Below are 21,196 nucleotides of genomic sequence, written 5' to 3'. Positions count from 1 at the left end.
CTTTATCACATAATACATACAAACATGTGACACATACATAACTGATATTCAAGTATATTGCATACTATAAAATTTCCGCCTAATTGGCGCCCTCACGGGTAAACAGTGATGTTTACGAAAAAATGTTTCAAACAAAATGTTTAAGGAACATTTTTTACATTTAAACTTTTGTTCTATCTCTAACGGTTTAAAAGATGGGTCCTACGGACCCAAGACCCAATTGACCTATGATGCTCATTTACGAACTTGACCTCACTTTTTACGTTCTGAGTACGCTGTAAAAATTTCAGCTCGATATCTTTTTTCGTTTTTGAGTTATCGTGTCCACAGACGGGCGGACAACCGGACTAATTAGGTGATTTTATGAACACCTATGACAAAATTTTTTTTCTAGCATCATTATTTTTAAGCGTTACAAACTTGGGACTAAACTTAATATACTATGTATATTTCATATACATATGAAATAATAAAACAGTAATTCGTGTCATGCGACAAAACCGATAAATCCTATAACATGTTAAAATCGTGATAAAGGTTTTCGAGATTAAACAATTCTGTACTTCACATAGGACCATTGGTTTCGATTTAACGATCAAGACAAGAGTTTCGAAACAAGCGATGGGTTGCAATTTCATTGTTTGTCGAATGCTGTTGAGACCATAAGAGAGAATTTATAGAAAGTTTTGTCGAAATATGAAGTATATATGACTAAAAATAAGTTTTAGAAAGGATAGATTTTATTCGTAATAAGAATTCAGACTTTAACTTTTAATTGTATTTATTCCACTCATTTTTCTTCATCTATATATCGGTATTTATTATATCGACAATTTTCAACGACCAGCCATTCATAGCAAATGTCAACTTGTTATTTGTTTTAACAAATCAATTTGCTTTTGCAGGCAAATTCTCCAAATCGTTGCAGCAATCAATATATCCTTTCTAGAAACGTGTATGTTTATTTTATAGTCAAAAGCACTAGGTTGTCGGTATTTATTAAAAAAAAAAACGTAAAGAATCGAACACAATTGATAAAGTCAAAACACGCAGGATAAAAAAAACAAGACGTATTGAACATGTATTGGTGATTTGAAATCACACGTTTATAGAATGCATTTACTGTATGTAATTATTACATGTAAGTATTTGTTGAGTCTAGACCAGGGCTTCTTAAACTTTTGTAATTCACGACCCCATTTATGATTGCGAGTTTCTTGACGACCCCATACAAATATAAAGGAAATATAAATTAATATTTTTTGATGATTTATTTATTAGGTAACAATATACATATACATATGAAAAAATATAAGTTTAAAATTCGTTTTGAAACATACAAAAATCTAAAATTAAAAATTGCACAAAAAATTATAAAATTGTATTTATTATAGTTTCAAAAATAAAAGTGGATTCTGACCGTCTTAATTCTCTCGAATATATTCAAGTAGTTGCGTGGTTAGTATTAAATTAAAGTATAAGTTAAAAATTTAATGAGATGGATGTGCCTGTTTTTTATTGCATAACAAATCAAATCTTGGTGGAATGTTTGAAACTGCTAGACGTAAGACCTCTTCAACATTTTTATCGCTGAACGATATTGGGATTTAATATGTGTTAAAGCTGTTTCTTCAGCAATAATACCTAGAAATTTTGTTGATAATTATTTCTCGGGATTATTTCGGCTTTTAGAGATTGACAAAAATAACTTTATATTTTTTATTAATTCCAATAACATTTCATAATTCATAGTAAATGTTATTCAAGTTATTATAATACTCTTAATAGAAATGCAGGTATAAACAATCTTTCCGAACTAGAAGATTTATGATATATTTATCTACGATAATTGTTATTTTATCTTTATAACAATAATTTTACAAGTTAAAAAACATTTTCTGTTAAATTGTATTTTTACCTCTCGCGACCCCAGAATTTTGCTACGCGACCCCAAATGGGGTCGCGACCCATAGTTTAAGAAGCCCTGGTCTAGACAATAATATTGCACCAGTTTTTAACATGTCCTTCAAATGTAATAAATATTGCAGAATGTAATAATTATTGTAGTAAAGTAAAGGTATGTTTTAGTAATAGTTAAATAATTACATCAAAATGAATGCAATCTTTTGTATTTACACAGTCAAATATATGTGTTTAGTAAAAAGTGTTTGGCATTTGAGATTTTTTTTATTGAATTCTACTCATGAAAATCTATCTTATGTGTTTAGTAAAAAGTTTACCTTGAAATAAAAATTAAGAGGTGGAAACCTAATACGATTTTACTATTAAGTTATATTAATTTCAAATAATAATGAATTTAATTTTGAATTCATTAATTCAGATTGAACGTTATAATTAAAATGAAATTAGTATATTAACAATCATTAAAGGTTATTATTTGTGTATAACATCAGTATAGGTAGGTAACTAACTATATGTATGTGTTGTGTATGTTTATACGCTTTAAAAATTATAACATGATAAAGAAATTACATATATTTGGTGGGTGTTAGCAAGCAAACCAAACCAAACGATTTACATAGCATAGAATATGCATGATTTTAGTTTTGTATATAATTATAATAATGTTTGTAAAAGAAATTGGTGTGCAACACTCATATCACCTCTATTCCATCAGTTTAGGTTTGTAACAGAGAAATTATTCATCACTAGCTGTGAACTACCCGCTTTGCTGGGCAACATTCCCACTTTCACCCCTCCCCCCATATTCCATATCCTTTTCTAGGTTACTATCTATCACCTAACTAAATTTCATCAAAATCCGTTCAGCCGTTTAGGCATGATAGAGCAAAACTCCCAGCAAAAACCATAAAAAAATCACTAACTCAATAACTCAATTCAGTTTTCTGCCTACTTCCTACCCACTAAGTACGATGACGTGATCATTTTGATCTTATATCCGTTTTTAGGTAACCATCTATTACCTTACTAAATTTCATCAAAATCTGTTCAGCCGTTTAGACGTGAAAGAGCAAAAGTCCCAACAAAAACGACTAAAAATCACTAACTTAATTTAGTTATCTGCCTACTGTGCCTACCCCCTAAGAACGATGGCGTGATTATTTATAGCCTATGACCATTTCTAGGTTATCATCCATCACCATACCAAATTTCATCAAAATCCGTTCAGCCGTTTAGGCGTGAAAGAGTAACAGACAGACAAACAGACCGAGTTACTTTCGCATTTATAATATTAGTATGGATTGAATTATTCAATGTAGAATAGTAGGCCCCAAAGTTTTTTTATTTCGTTGCCAATTTTTCATGTTTTAGATAAATTCTCTGCAACGCAATGCCGTAATAAGACAGCCCGGGACCTGTAACGAATTGTATCAGATGATCATTATGAACATTTTTATTAATCATTATGAATCTCTTTTCCACTCTTTCCCCTTCTATAGGTCGCATTTTACAAAAAAACTTTTGTATACATTTTTCTCCTATTTTGAATAAACCTTCGTTCATTCACCACCTTCCCCCTTTATAGGGACCCTTTCCCAAATCACGAGGTGTGTGTGTGTGCTTATAGGATGATGAATTCTTATAGACCCCCTATTCTTTTTTTCGTTACCGTATATCCCTTTCTATTCTCAAGAAGCCCCTTTTCTTATTTTCGCTAACGTAAACTCCTTTTTACATTGGAATCGACTCCTTAGGATTCGTCGCGTGTTAATTTAATTTCAATTAAACATTTATTGTGCTCATTGTATATTTAGAGCTGGTTTTCATATACTTGATAACCCACCTACTTTTCTTTTATTAGTTCGTCGCATACATGGCTGAACTACCAAAAAACACGTAAGTCGAAATTTCACATTTAATTCATTGAAATTAAAACTCGTTTAAAACTCCTATGGAATTTTCATCATATACAATACACGATTGAAAAAGACGTAAACATTTTGGTCCTTTGAGTCGGATATAAGTTAGAAGATTGTCCGTGATAATCTTCTAATTGTGGTGAATATGCTACGCATCATCGGTTCTTGCATTACTTACCAATTTAATTTAATTAAAAGTTGTCTTTTTTTACACTTTTCAATCGAATAGGAATTACATATCAGAGTCTATACATAAAAAAGCTTCTCACTTCTCTTAACATTTTTACCATACCGTTTCTGACTTCGTTGCGCCTCTTTTTTCTTCGTTTTTCTATATGGCTTTTGAAAGTAAACTTGTATCTTACCTGGTTTCGCTAATAGAGTTTTTTGTTTGTTTTTGATATTTAAAAGTTCATCATTTCTAACTGATTCATTTTTGTACTCAACGAAATCTGTCAATTGAACTTTTTTTTTACACCTCGCTTTCCATAAAGTGTATTTAGTGTTGGATTTACCGGGAAGCAAAGGAAGCAATTGCTTGAGGCCCCGCTTGGACAGGGGCCCCAAAAAATGGAAAATTTTGAAAACACATTCGAAAATTTGAAGAAAAAAAAAATTAATAACACATGAAAAAAAGAAAAATCCATGTCAACAATATATATATTGTACCAAATCATTTTCAAGGATGAACTGTTTTCAGCGTTTCCAAATGTTGAATGCCTCATCAGGCTATTCCTTACAATACCGATAGCTAATAGTACAGGGGAGAGATCGTTCAGCGCATTAAAACGCGTCAAAAATTATTTACGCTCATCGATGTGTCAAGAAAAAGTTAGTGATTTAGGCTTACTGTTTATCGAAAAAGACAAGCTTGAAAAACTTGACTTTGATGATGCCATTCATAAATTTTGACTGAGAAAAGTAGAAAAAAGTTGTAATTTAGATAGTAAATTATAAGTTAACTGTAAAATATATTGATTATGCAAAATTAACTAGTTATTCATTATTTTGAAATATCGGGGGGGGGGGGTATTTTACAATGAGGGCCCCAAAAACCCCCGTCAGAGGTAAATCCGGCACTGAGTATATTACTGTAAGTTCTACAGTGCAGGCACCAATAATGACGCAATGAGATGAAGACTTGAACTTGCCTTCGCTGTAAAAAGAAGTATTACAAAGGATAATAAAACAGAATGTAATAAATATTGTTTGAATATTATTCAATGTAAGAATCGTCTCTAAGATAAGCCGTTAGTTTATAGGTTAGGTATATATATATATAAATATATATTTATATGTATATATAATATAATTATGCACCTATATTAGAATGATATGATTCTCCCTGCAGGCTCACATCAGCTCTGTAGGTATGTTTGTATACTGCAATTATATTCGCATTATCTTCTCTCACATTAACATTAACTACTCAGTGGGTAATTATCCTTATAGAAATATAAAACTATATAATTATTAAGTATTATATGGATGTGAAGGTATAGTGTGGTATAGTGTAATGTCTGTGTAGTGCAGTGCAGTCAGTGCAGTGCAGTGCAGTGCAAGTCACTTCACAACATTATATTTATTAAATGATTTTTACATTTTGATTTTACATATAGCAAATGTAGATAAATTTATAACGGATGTTTATTTAATAATTGATTATAAAAATTGATAGTCCATGACTAAATCTGCCTGATAATATCCCACTAATCAATATTATTTATTATTTTTTTTATTGTTTTGTATTTATGAAAGTGGTCCTGAGTGCCAATTGATGAAAATGTCTTAACGATTTTTCAGATAATGTCTATAGTATATTAATAGTGCCTATAATATTATTTATGTATGTTCTATAGTTTAAAAAATCAATAAAAAGTCTTTTGAGGAATTAATTGTTAACATTTTGGTCCTTCGAGCCGGATCTGAAACAGCGACCTATAAATTCTTTAATTCAAAAAGATTAAAAATTCTAAATAAGCATCGCATTACTGATTTTCAGTTAGCTGGAAGTCGTTTTTATTTCTTCATTTGGTCCTAAATGTCTATATTCCGGGAGGTGTACATAACATTTGGAAGCCAAATAACCACGAAATTTTTTTGGCTTGCAGCACAAAAACGGTACAAAACGGTACAGTTGAGTTTTAAAATGGGACACCTGGTATATAATATAATTTAATATTAATTCGTTTAGATATGATAAAGCCCTAATGACCAAAAATAATTTGACTGGAGGCATTGCGATACAATTTATACCATTTATGATAATTTTATGTTTTAAAAAAACTATTTTGAAAATATAAAAATATACGATTATTATTATAATTAATTAAGTATTATTATAGGGCCATAGTACATATATATTAAATTATTTTGTAATTTTTTGCTACAATTAATTAATGATACTCAATTAATTAAAAAAGTTGATTGTTATTTTGTTGTTCTATAGTAAATAGATTATTGATTACTTTAGTACCAACCCTATTATTAATTCTATGGCTTATAGGTAGAATAGTTTGCAGGTAATAATCAGAGATTTTATAACGATTTTAATATAAAAGTAAGTATTATATTAAAACTGTCATAGATTTAAGGTCATATTTCTGTTATACATATGCCTACAACTGTAACTAATTTGCATAACAATCACATAATAAAGTAATATAATACCTTTTGGGAAAATGGCTGCTTCCAGTGGCATAGCTGTTATAGACCTGGGCCTTGAAACTCAGAGTGTCTTCTAATCATTGAATGTAAAGGAGCAGTTAGCTCCTGAAGCTAACAAACCACGAGAATTCTCACAATAATTTTTTTTTGATGATGTTAAATGAACATTATTAACAATAAAACGGCCACAGTATTGTATTTGATGGCAGTATTTCGAAGTCAATGAATTATTTTTTGAATGTATATTGACTATGTGCAAGGGAGAGGGTCTTAGGTTTGGCAATACACGTGGCGCGCCGACGGAAAAATGCCGAACTATTTACACGCCAGCCGCCGACAATGTACATTGAAAATACATTGACAACTACTTTTAATATGGAGTACAAAATGTAGTATATATTGTATAGTGTATTTATATTATACTAGTATTATACTTTGGTAAATATTTCGAATTCTATCTATTTAATCTCAGTTTAAATATTAAAATTATTAATGTTATTTTCTCAATAAATTTTTATAATCAAAATAAGGACACAAAATATAACGATGTTAATATATGTGTCTTTGTTTAATAATTAACCTTATAGGTACTTTATAATATTCAATCGACTTCAATCTTTAAGTGTAAAATAAAGATTTTTAGTGCATTTTGTGTATAATGTTATCTTTATTTAGTTGTTATCTCTCTTTAATATATAGTGTTTAATATTTGTGTATTTGGTATCCTTGTTACACTTCTGTTTAAATATGATACCAATTCCACATGGTGGTTGTAAAATATTGTGTACTCTTTTTAACACACATCTAAATACTATAATGCTATTTCATTTTTCTACATTTAATACACATTTTTATTGAGAACGAGTTGAAATAGCTAACGAATGTTTATTTAATAATTACAATACCTTTTTTGGCGTTAGTATAAAATAATTATAACAAGTATTGCTAAAAACTTTCTGCTCTTTTTACATGCAGTTCAATGTATACAAAGAAAAACATTGGCCGCATGACGGGTGAATAGTTCTACACCTTCCACTAGTTGGCGCCACTTGGCTTCATGCACATAGTCCATAGGTCTGGTATATTTAAAGCTCTTGTTAAAATTTGTTTTAAAAATGCTCGTTGTGTTCGAAAGAGGTACACAGTACATCGTAGGTACATTATGTTTAATATCCATCCATATTTATATCATATATAATAATTATATGATTATCATCATCAAATTATAATACGTCTTAAATAAATAAAATTATTTTATAATTTTACATGCTTTATTGAAGGTATATTATTTTATTAATTGTATCACAAATATCATAATTATTTTATTTAAATAATAAAATAATAAAATTAAAAAAAACATAATTATTTTATAAATATTAATAAAATAATCATTTATTAATTACTGGCGACTCGGCCCGGCTTCGTACGGGTTGTTTATGCACACAAAATTTACGCGCCACTAAGTATGCACCCGGCTTATCCTCAAAGCTGGCACACACCAAGCGAAACTCTCTAAAATTTTGTACAATTTATTTGCATCGAAAAATATGTATTTATGTGAAGTTGGTTTTCAAAAATCTTTGGAGGTACCCAAGACATGAACGTTTAAAATTCCTAACTAAACAAAGATTAAGAAATTTTTAGGAACGTCATTGTCCCATATCACCATAGAAATACATATAAAATACGTATAAAACTTTGTTTTGCCAAAAGGCAAAACGTGGTTTATATGTGCGTCTGTATCTTCCTCAGTGGTAACGTAGCCCTTAAACGGTCGAACCGACTCAATTGAGAGCCTTTTATAACAAAGTTTCCAAAAATATGTTTACAAGGAATAAATCGCATTTGTCGGGGGGTTTTTTAAATTTTGTACATTTCACTTATTTTAAATAACAATGTAGTATAATGTTGCCTACAAATGGTGGCTTTAATAAAAACTAGGAACATGTAAAAAAAAAGCCGTATAACTGAACGTAGAAATTGAAAGATAATTAATATGTTTATTAAAATGTATCTTATTTCACTAGATACTATTATTTGAGTTGCATGAAGTAGATATACTTTAAATAATATTAACTAAAAGACTAACTTATTTATTAGAAACAAAAATAAAATTACAAAGTAATTAAAATGTTATATTCGCTCCGTGCGTGAGTTTCGTTTCCATGGTAACGATACACTACTTTAATTATAGAATTGTATGTATGCATATATAATTGTATGGATTGCATTTAAGACTTACATTGAAAATTTAATATTATTATCTAACAAATTTAAATAAATAATTATGATAATTTACATTTGAAAAATAATATTTGTGCAATTTGATTTCTTATTTTCACAATTTTTAATGCATTAAGTTTAATTAATTCGTGTTTTACAATAATTTTAATTTGACATTTCTATAACATTAACATGTAAAGAACTGCAAATTAGTAATAACAGCCCCCTTTAAAGCCAAAATTTTTCACTGGAAGCGCTGGCATCGATTTTATTGTCCCTACTATGACTACGCACACAACGAATAGGTACCTAAGTATAACTTTGGTACCAATAGTTAAGTAGACATAGGTAATAAATTCTACTTTATTCGTATTTAGTAAATGAGTAATTGAAAGTAAGTAATTTTAATTAAAATAAGTTATTACTTAATCTAATTTTGATAAAATACTTTAACGTGTGTAGTGTTAAAATGTTTTAATACCATCAATTAAATATATACACAGTAATTGTTAGGCCATATTTAAAAATTCAAATAACGTTTGGATTATTATTTTATAAACCTATGATATTAATTTAATTTTTTATATTTTTATGGTTTTTTTTTTTTGTTATAGCTATATTAAAATGAGGACATGTATATATATATATACTTACATTAGTATAAACCTACCTATTTATTTAAATAATAATTATAAAGTAATTAAAAATTTATTAAAAAAAATTCAATAAATTAATTAACTAGGCAGTACTTATATCGTTCTTCTATCATTATCTTTGTCCAATTTTTTAAATTTCAAATTATGTTTTTGCGTATCTTTAATTGAAAAATTACCAGAGAGAGATATTAATTAATTTTCGGATGTATTTACAGGCCTATGTGAAAAGCTTTTTTTTATATATGAAGCTGGACTAAGTCTAAATCAATGCAAAATAATTTTGCCCGATTATTTAAACAAATATATGACAAAAATAGACATATTTAACATTTGTCTTATGGGAATACAGTATATGGACGATATGCTTTCATAGATTTCTCCAAAACTACTCTGTGGAAAAAAAACTTAAACTTAAGATATAGCCTGATTAATTCATTGAAATAACAAAAAGCCGTTTTGCCTGACTAATTAAGGATGTATAAGCACAATAGCGAGGACACAAGTATAAAAAAATATATTTTTTCAATTTTGATGGTAAATTATGTTATAATTGATAAAAAGGAAGAATTAAATTTTTCGATATCTAGAGTAATTTTTAAAATATTGAAAATTGAAAATTTTGTTTAATTATTGAGCTTTCGATTTTTTGAAGACCAAAGCAGATATCGAGCCATTTTATTCTTATTTTTCGTCTACATTCATAAAGTTATATCTAAATTCATTTTCAAAGTTGAAAAAAAGGTACAACCCTAAATCTATTATTGTCTTAGCGCCAGTGCAACCTTTAGTCACTTTAGATGTGCCGATACTGACCTGATGTGATCCGTTATCGAATCAAAATCGGTGTCAGAAGAAAGATTATTAATTTACAAAAATAATGGTACAAACTTGCCTGAAAAAACATTGTATGGAAAAAATTGATGTAAATTAATTTAATTAAAAATATCCATGGACACCTTTCGATAGAAAAACTATGATAGGAGTGTTTTAAAATCATTAAAATTTAATAAAAAATATCTGGTTATCAGATGAGTGAAGATCGATCTTATACCGTCTCTTAGAGTTAGACCATTCTGTATGGTGTATAATTTATGTTGTATATGGAGGTGTTTTGTGAATGTTCACACCACTATCCAGTGTTATAATAATTATAGTTAGTTAGTTGGTAATTTCATATAATTGTGTAATATATATGAATATAAAATATTATTATAATATACATTTATCACAATGAATAGATAATAATAATAATAAATATAAGTAAATGATGTTTTAATAACCATCAAATGTTTATATTTAATGATGACACAGACTAAGACATAAGATACAGATATTTGTAGTGATATCACTATAAAATGTTATTTTAAGTTTTTTAATTCACTGCTTTTTTATTTAAAATAATGTATTTTTAATAATATATTTAAATATAATATAATATGTATATTATATTATAGTACCTATTATATATAATATGTTTTAATATCTTTATTGTATGTGGATGTGTGGAATGTAGGGTTGATTTAATTGTACTTAGTGTATACTATTTATTTATTATAAACAAAGGTGACTAAATTAATCTACCTAAATCAAATCGTATCAAAACGAAAAATTATTAGACGGTACCAAAAATAATATACACGGTGTTCTGTTATTGACTGCAGATCGTCGGCCTACAGAATAAGCTCATAAAGACGAAGGAAAAAGTCATTTACCAATTTTGGATTTGAGCCCTAGATTGGGCGCTACAGGTATGGCAAAAATTGATAAATTTGTTCATTCACTGACTATGATTCGATAACCAGCAGCCAATGATAATCAGTAGCTATTAGTATATTTCATTTAATAATATTAAACTAAAGAAGGGATATGAACTGATTTCAATTGGATTATATTATTTTGAAAAAACATTTTAAAAAAGTATTTGATTGGTTTGGTCAAGTCCTACTTTTTTTATTTTTTTTATTATATTTTTGCAAGAAAACATTAGATTCTTAGTAAAAAAACAAATAACGTCATAAAAGGCGTTGTTTTAATTTAACGTAAACAAACAAAATTATTAAAACTTAAAATGCAATTAGTAAAAAAACAAATTACGTCATCATAGGCGTTTTTTTGTTTATTTACGTTAAATGTATGTATATAAGTACTAGCAGAACCGGCTACGTTAAGGTTCTTGTTATATTACATTGTAGTAAACTATTTATACTTCAGTATAAGTAACACATGGACGGCTATGCTAACAACAAAAATTGAAAAAGTAAGAACAATTGAATTTCACTGTATTTCGTTTATTTCAAAATAAATTTAGATTATTTCTTAGCTTCAGCAACACGTGGTAGTTATGCTTTTAAATTGAAGCTTATATGAAACGTTTGTATTTTTAACATAGCGCCATCTATTGAATACTTACTCAATCCAGTCAACAAATATCGCCATCTGTTTGGAGCTAACAGATAATTGTGACTGTCAAATAATTGACAAATAATTTGCAATAAAATAATATTGCGACTATAAATTGAAATGTAAGATATCCTATCTTTCAAGTTGGATCAAATTGCACACGGTGTGCCAATCAAATTTCAAATCGGTTTGTAACGCTTAAAAATAATGATTGTAGGAAAAAAATTTTGTCATAGGTGTTCATAAAATCACTTAATTAGTCCATTTCCGGTTGTCCGTCCGTCTGTGGACACGATAACTCAAAAACGAAAAAAGATATCGAGCTGAAATTTTTACAGCGTACTCAGAACGTAAAAAGTGAGCATCATAGGTAAATGAGCATCATAGGTCAATTGGGTCTTGGGTCCGTAGGACCCATCTTGTAAACCGTTAGAGATAGAACGAAAGTTTAAATGTAAAAAATGTTCCTTATCAAAAATTAAACAACTTTTGTTTGAAACATTTTTTCGTAAACATCACTATTTATCCGTGAAGGCGGAAATTTTATAGTATGTACCATACTTGAATATCAGTTATGTATGTCACATGTATGTATGTATTATATGATAAAGAAATCAACACTGACTATACATGGTATTTCAACAATTAACTCAGTCAATGGTTTGTTTTCACTTGTTATATATAAATAGAGGTAGGTAATATGAGCCACAACAATAAATTGTATTTAAATTGATTGACAATCATTTTCATTGAAGCATCTCGAATGTTCACAATAAATCTGGCATTGAATTATTTAATTTAGTAAGCATTTAATTATGTTTCTTAATTGTGTCTTTTTGATATCGATATAGTAAGGTATAGATAGATATAAATGAATATTAATAATTAATTTCATTTGTTTCAATATCTGTATTATATTATATTATATTTATTATATTATTAATAATATTGTAGATATTAAAAATATTAATTATATTCCCACGATCAAACACAAAATTTTTTATGTGTTTTTTAAAATTAATCAATTAATAAAATTATTGTATTTGGTGGGAAAAAAGGTATTAAATTTATTTTGTGTATAAAAATTAATGAACAAAAAAAGTTAATATACAATTTTTAATTAAATTATATTTATTTATTTTATTATAAATATTTTCTATAAAATCAACTCAAGTATTATTTAAAGTTTCATAGTATTTAGGGTTCCGTATCTGTTTTATACATACCTATATATAACTCTCGATTTAATTCAGGGTTCGAGGATATATATCGGATATATATCGGATATATATCATGATATATATCCGATATATATCACGTGAATTTTTATGATATATATCAATACAAAAATGATTTAAAAAAATTTAATATTATTTAGTAATTTTTGACGTTTGTTACCGTATTTCTACTTCCCAAATTTTGATGGCATTGGAGTAGAGTTAAAACCTACTAATACTAAGCTCAAATCGTGTCGTGTCAGAAAAAGTTGTGTGTAAGATTCAAAATCGGAAGATAATCTAGCTTTATCTTCCTTACAGTCAAACCACGCACAATTATGAAACGACATTTTTTAATTTTTCATTTGATAATTAACAGTTTATTACGAATGACTGATGACTGATTTGATAATTAAAAGACTGTTTATACTCTAGAGTTATTATTTGTAATGTTTATTGTTTTGTTGCCTAAGTGTAGGTATGACCATTGACTGATAACAATTAATAAAATTGTTTTTTGTTTTAAAATTGATTTTTATTTATAAAAATTTTATTATTTTTAATTGATTTTGCCTGATCTAGAAGAATATTTTATGTTTTGGTTTCATTTGCCTGATTTGAAGCGCCTAAGTAAATAAAACCTTTAAAACATTTTAGTTTTTTTTAAATATCAAAATTTTGATATATATCGGATATATATCAAAAATATCCGATATTTTGATATTTATAATAAATATCGGATATTTTCGAACCCTGATTTAATTATCTAATTATTCTATTCGTTTGTACTTGGTTGTCAATTAACTTTGGGAATGACATTATTTTTATTGATCTTTAATGATCAATAGAAATAATGTGATCTTTATTCTACAATTGACTTATTCGATAATTAGTTTTAATCAGCAAGTTCGTTAAGCGTGACTGTTTCTCAAAACTTTCTGAGATAAAGATTCAAAATACCGTCGTCATGGGTAAGGAACAAATGAATTTGATTGTAACTAAATATCGAACATCCCCAATTTACATCGCCATTTGTTTGGGTTTTCGAAAATTTGCGGAAGTATTTTCTAGAAGAGACATCAAAATTTTGTCCTAATTTGCGCCCTCGTGGGTAAATAGTGATGTTTACGAAATTCTGTTTCAAAATTTATTTTTCAAAAGTAACATTTTGTACATTTAAAGTTTTGTTCTATCTCTAAATGGACTCATTAGGTGATTTTATGAACAATTTTTGCCATATTTTGTTCGTCGCATCAATATTTGATGAGTTACAAACTTGGGACTGAACTTAAGTATTCGTTGTGTGCGTAGTCATGGTAGGGACAATAAAATCGATGCCAGCGCTTCCAGTGAAAAATTTTGGCGTTAAGGGGGGCTGTTATTACTAATTTGCAGTTCTTTACATGTTAATGTTATAGAAATGTCAAATTAAAATTATTGTAAAACACGAATTAATTAAACTTAATGCATTAAAAATTGTGAAAATAAGAAATCAAATTGCACAAATATTATTTTTCAAATGTAAATTATCATAATTATTTATTTAAATTTGTGAGACAATAATATTAAATTTTCAATGTAAGTCTTAAATGCAATCCATACAATTATATATGCATCCATACAATTCTATAATTAAAGTAGTGTATCGTTACCATGGAAACGAAACTCACGCACGGAGCGAATAGCCTACATATATTCTATATATGCAAGGTATAAAAATGCAACTGAAAATTCTGCATTAATTGGAGTGAAATGTCAATATGAATAGTTCTATGTATTAAAAAAAAGATTGCAGATTAAAAAGAGGGCTAATTAATAGATTGGCTGTCATTTTGATTTGTATAAAAAAAGTATAAAGAGATCTATCTGTCTATCAAAAAAGTTTTCATAACAATCACATTTATAGTTATTTTAAAAATGACATACGTGTATGTTGTATTATATTGTATAATCTTTTAGTCCTTTTTTTTAATAATTCTTCGTTATAAAAAATAAAAATGAACATACAAGACATGCTCATGCATTATGTTACGTTTTACGTTACGATATGCATCACTAAGTTTTTAATAATAATATAATTGTTATATATTTAACTGGTATCATCTCCAATGGATATCTATTGGATAGCTAAGTAACCATGTATATGTATAACATAGGCGTGAAAACTAGATTAAGGGCAATTGTGTTAAGTTGATTGTATAATTGTATTTTATTTTGATAAGGGGTGCATTTTATTATTATGTCAACGCCATTTTTATTATTGTATATATAATAAAAAGACCCTCTTAAAAAAACAACATTCTAAGTATTAGGTATACTAACTATATACATATCGATCTGATTACTTTTATATCTAACCATATCTATACCGTTTATTTTATTTGTACAACTGCTTTAATCAAATCATTCAAATAGTCTATGAAACGGTATAAGGTTGAACTTCTTACTTCATCCCTCTGATAATCAGATGAGATATATTTTTATGAAATTTTATTGATTTATAAACACGTCCATCATAGTTTTTATATCGAAGTATCTTTCTTCTGATACTAATTATCTTTCTGAAATTATCTTACATCTAATACCAATTTCAATCGACTAATAGATTGGTGTAGTTACCTATATTCATTTACCTTTTCTAAAGGTTTGGGCAGATCTACACCGATCTTATAAACAATCGAAAATGGTATCAAAAGAAAGATAATATAACTACGAAAATAATCTTGTAGGTTTGCCTGCAAAAAAACTGTTCATGGAAAAAATTGGTTAAAATTAATTTAATTAAAAATACTTTTCAAAATGAATACTTTTCGATAGAAAAACTATGCTAGGCTATTAATGAAATCAATATTTCATTAATAAACAATATGTCTCATCTAGTTATCAGATTTATGAAATTCGACCTTATACTTAATAGAAGATCATTCATGAATTATAAAATTCAAGAGAACTTGTGTTAATAGATTTATTCAGCTATCAAAATTTTTCACCAAATTAGAAATTAGAATCTGCTTTTTAAAATTAATAATTCTCGCATAAATATCAAAGAGTTTTGATTACATTCGGTTTCTAAAAACTTAACTTATTCTGAGAATGTTTGGCAAGGGTGGGTTACAAAACAATAATGCCGGCGGAATTAATAATACGAAATGAAGTGGAAAGATATTAGGAAATTATATCTCTTCCTCTTACTTTTGAAATAAGATTAATCTTCCTTCGTATGGCGCTATTGATATTCCTTATCAAAATTACCAAGAATATATATAATCAGTTTAAAACGAAGTGGCGCGAGATAGGTCTCGCTACATTTGTTTATATGTTTATATAATTTATAAGTTGATAGTTTAAAATATTTAAGAAATATTCGCAAAACCTAAGAAATAAACTGTAATTTATTTTGAATGAAGAAGTATATATAAAACAATTTTCTGATTTGTGTCCATTTTTAATGGTTTTTTTTTAAATGAAATCAGTCAATAATTCATGCGATGAAGACAACTAAATTATTGTCACAATGAAAGCTTTTTGCCTACTTTTTTTTATGACTCAGAATAATAATAGCTATGTGAGATCCCGAAGTTGCAGAATTGTTGGTTGTTTAGATCGCGAGATAATCAGCTGCAAAGTTCGCGATTTCGAAGGTTAAACAATGTCAAACTCACTGTTCTATCAGCTTTTTTTTACGATATTGAAAATTCTCGACAGGATTGAAAAAAAACAGTAAGAGTTGAAGAGGAAAGGAATGTTTTGAGGAAGAAAAAACACCATGTCGTTTTGTTTTCGAGATTAATTATGACGTCAATTGGTCGAAATTGGGAACTGAAGCATTAATTATATCGTGTTATAAACGGTCATCATTTCTGAAACTTTGTTATTTAATAGTCCTATTATTAGCCTGTGAAAAAAAATGTCTTAAAATTATGTCGAAAAGTAGGTTTTACCATAGTTCATGCATAGAAACTGCCAATACCATGATGGAAATACCTTAATATATAAAACTATTATTTTTATATTACCTATAAACTAATATTTTGATTTATTTGTTTTAGGACCTGACATTCCTGGATTCTTATTACAACCATTTAGAAAACCAAAGCGAATACGAACTGCATTCTCACCATCACAATTATTAAAATTAGAACATGCATTCGAAAAAAATCATTATGTTGTTGGTGCGGAACGGAAACAGCTTGCTCAATCATTGTCATTAACAGAAACACAGGTAATTTATACATTTATTTAAAATTATTAATTTTATTAGCTATTAAATAAATCAAAAGTAGTTGATCATCATTTGTCTCACGTCAATCAAGAGAATAGACTTGATAAACAAATGAAGCTTTTTCAAAGCAAGCATAGCCTTTGGATAATATTGCCTCAATCAGGCGCGTAGCTACCGCCGTATCAGACGTGTCAATTATACGGCTACCGTATAAGGCTACCGTAGAAGGGATAACTTATAATCAATAAATAATTAATATAATTTAATGCATTTTTGTTTTTTTGGAAAATTTTTACCCTTTATTGAACCCCCAACAAATTTTGATACAGGACCCCTCCAAGGCGAGCTACGTCATTGCGGCTGAACTATTCTAATGCATTAGCCGTTTATTTTTAGAATTACTTTCGTGTGGAGACGTAAGTCGGTTTCCATTTCTTTATAAAAGACACGTCTGACAGGTTATACGGAACCGGAGAAAATAGTATACTTAAATATTTCGTATATAATACGGCATATTTTTAACCGACTTCAAACAAAAACGGAGGAGGTTATCAATTCGACTGTATTTTGGAAAAGTTTTTCTTTTGAAGTCGGTTTTCTTTTTGTTAAAAGTTTTTTTATGTATCGTAGCTCTGGCGATCTTTCAATTGCCAAAAATTCAGTTTCATATTCCCGGGGATAAAAATGGGTTGAAATATGTTAGATTCATATTAATAATTCTTTATTGAAAATATGTAAAATGTTAAAGAATACTCCAGCAAAACTTCATCTATCAAAATAATAAAAACGTAACATTGAAAACTTATTCGTTAAACTCTTATTTGCGAGGAGTCAAGTACAAATGTTATGATGTATATGCAAAGCCTTGATTATCCAGAGACAATTAATGTTTTGAAAGACGCAAAAGCTCAAACCATTCGAATTTTACTACAAACTATTATTAGGTTGTCAAGAACTTCAAGAACTTCACGAAATTCATAATACTAGCAAAATTAATACATAGAAATCAATTGATATTTTGTTTAAATATTTCTGGTCAATATGTGTTACCACCAAGTACTTATCATCCATTTAATTTATATCGAGACGTTATCTTTGATGGGTATACAAAATGCTTTGTTAAAGGAGAATAAAAACACATTTTGTTTTAAAACGTTTATATTTGTCATTATTAATTATATTGTTTTGATTAATTAATGAGTTTTAATTATATATAAATATTAATTATTTAAATAAAATTGTAATTAATATAACATAGATAGGTTGCCCACAATACGTGATACTGATCATGGTAGAATTAGACAAAGTATGCACTTGGGCAGGTAGGGATATGGTGGAGGTATGGCCTCACTCTCGGTAATCTCTCTCGCACGGTACCCAGTCACCGCCATATTAGTTAGTTGTTTTCGTTCCAGCTGTCAAGTTACCTTTTACATGTCTTATGCCAAAAAAAAAATCATTGTAAGGACCGATTTTTGAATCAGGAAGCGGGAACAAGCTAAGATGGCTTCGTTCTCCATCGAAGAACATACTTTGTCTAATTCTACCATGATAGGTAGATACTGATACTTTTTGTATACCGCATGTGTATCACTACATATTATAAAACAAAGTCGCTTTTTCTGTTCCTATGTCCCTATGTACGCTTAAATCTTTGAAACTACGCAACGGATTTTGATGCGGTTTTTTTTAATAGATAGAGTGATTCAAGAGGAAGGTTTTTATGTATAATACATCCATATTATAGTAGACTAAGGGGTTGAAATAGGGGTTGAAAGGGATATGCTTCAAAAACTAAAAAAGTTGTGCATCGATTAAGCTCAAATATTGACACGATATACAACCAGCTTCAAAGATCTATTGTTTTTATCTACTTTTAACATTCGGAGGGTAGAAAGGTGTAGCGAGAAAGTGGGAAGGAATTATCGAATATTTACAAATATACCTAAGTGGGGTATCAAATAAAAGAGCATGACGTGTACATTACAAAACTGTTATCCCACGCAAGGAAATGTGGAGGGAGGGGTGCAAGTGGGGATGTTGTCCAGCAAAGCGGGTAGTTCACAACTAGTATTAAATATTTAAAGGTATACTAAGTTTAGTTTCAAGTTTGTAACGCTTAAAAAAAATGAAAAAACTTTAGTTTGAAACACTTTTTCGTAAGCACCACTGTTTACTCGCGAGGGCGCAATTTAGGAAAATTTGGAGGTAGCTTCAAATAGCGATCTTGTGAAAGATTTTCGCAAAACGAAAAAAAATTCCAGAAAATACTTATGAACATTTTCTTAAAGAAAACTAAATGGCGGCCGAAAGGCCGTTATAATTAAGTAGATTTTTTATAATTTTCTTAAAAATATTTTTAATTTAAATTTATTAAAAATATTTATTAAAAAGAAATCATATTTGAAACAAGGCAACTAATATTTCGCAAGGCGTTATATTAATTGCGTAGGTTTATCGGAGTTTCTAACACGAGACACGCCGGTCTTTCGAATTATGGACTAATAAATTTTACGTTTCATTTTTTTTATTAATTTTTAATTTTCACCAATAAATAGGTTAAAACAAAACATTTTAGATAATTTTCCCAATAGAAGCTGGCGTCCTAACTAAGAAATATTCAAATCACATATGATATGATCAAATTAACTTTTTGAATAATTTAATTCTGAGTTCGGAGAAAAAAATTGAATTTAGTAGATCATTATGATACAAATTGAGGAAACTAAAATCCAACATTTTTTGATGGTCGGAAGGGGTCCAAAAAAAATGGTAAAGTGGCCTAATCCGGTCTTTCGCGTCAGACACCGTCGGATTGAGTTAAAAATAAAAAAGTGTTCAATGAGCTTACGCGCCGTAAAAAGGCGAAAAGAATGAGCTGCGAATGAACCCGATTGGTCCATCGATGTCCCCACAAATTGCAAAAAACCATCGATTTTGCTCGAAATTTCAAAACTTCATAGCTCTTGTTGTTTTAAAGATTCAAAGCTGAGATTTAAATGGATTGTAGCTTTTGTACCCATGAAGTATCACACACAATTTCAGCAAGATCGAATGTATACTTTTTGCAAACCGCAGCTGAATGCAAAAAACAGGACTTTTGTAAAATGGCCCTAAAAAAGTTGTGGTGCGGTAACGCGCTATTTTTTTTACGCGATCATATGCTTCAATAGTTAAAGTAATACCTACTAAAGTGTCAACCTCTCATCTTAAGTAAAAGTTAATAAAATATTAATTTTAAATTACTATTATTTTAAATTATAACATTAAAAATAGGATGGGAGTAATGAGAGCAATTATTAAGAGACAGAAGTTATGTGACATTATTGTCTTAATAATTGCTCCCATTACTCCCATCCTATTTTTAATGTTATAATTTAAAATAATAGTAATTTAAAATTAATATTTTATTAACTTTTACTTAAGATGAGAGGTTGACACTTTAGTAGGTATTACTTTAACTATTGAAGCATATGATCGCGTAAAAAAAATAGCGCGTTACCGCACCACAACTTTTTTAGGGCCATTTTACAAAAGTCCTGTTTTTTGCATTCAGCTGCGGTTTGCAAAAAGTATACATTCGATCTTGCTGAAATTGTGTGTGATACTTCATGGGTACAAAAGCTACAATCCATTTAAATCTCAGCTTTGAATCTTTAAAACAACAAGAGCTATGAAGTTTTGAAATTTCGAGCAAAATCGATGGTTTTTTGCAATTTGTGGGGACATCGATGGACCAATCGGGTTCATTCGCAGCTCATTCTTTTCGCCTTTTTACGGCGCGTAAGCTCATTGAACACTTTTTTATTTTTAACTCAATCCGACGGTGTCTGACGCGAAAGACCGGATTAGGCCACTTTACCATTTTTTTTGGACCCCTTCCGACCATCAAAAAATGTTGGATTTTAGTTTCCTCAATTTGTATCATAATGATCTACTAAATTCAATTTTTTTCTCCGAACTCAGAAT

At 28.6% G+C, this 21,196-nt stretch overlaps 1 protein-coding gene across 1 annotated transcript in view; it reads left to right on the top strand.

The window, feature by feature from the left end:
• LOC123305229 (homeotic protein empty spiracles-like) overlaps positions 1–21,196 on the top strand; it is a 102,700-nt gene that overhangs the window by 58,262 nt on the left and 23,242 nt on the right. The window contains exon 2 of the mRNA XM_044886887.1: positions 17,055–17,227. Within this exon, the coding sequence (XP_044742822.1) occupies positions 17,055–17,227 (173 nt within the window). The remainder of the gene's footprint in view (positions 1–17,054; positions 17,228–21,196) is intronic.

Source organism: Chrysoperla carnea, chromosome 1 (genome assembly GCF_905475395.1).
Source record: "Chrysoperla carnea chromosome 1, inChrCarn1.1, whole genome shotgun sequence".
NCBI classification, from domain to species: domain Eukaryota; kingdom Metazoa; phylum Arthropoda; class Insecta; order Neuroptera; family Chrysopidae; genus Chrysoperla; species Chrysoperla carnea.
Note: the sequence above shows the minus strand (reverse complement) of the source record. Positions and strands in the feature narration are given on the sequence as shown.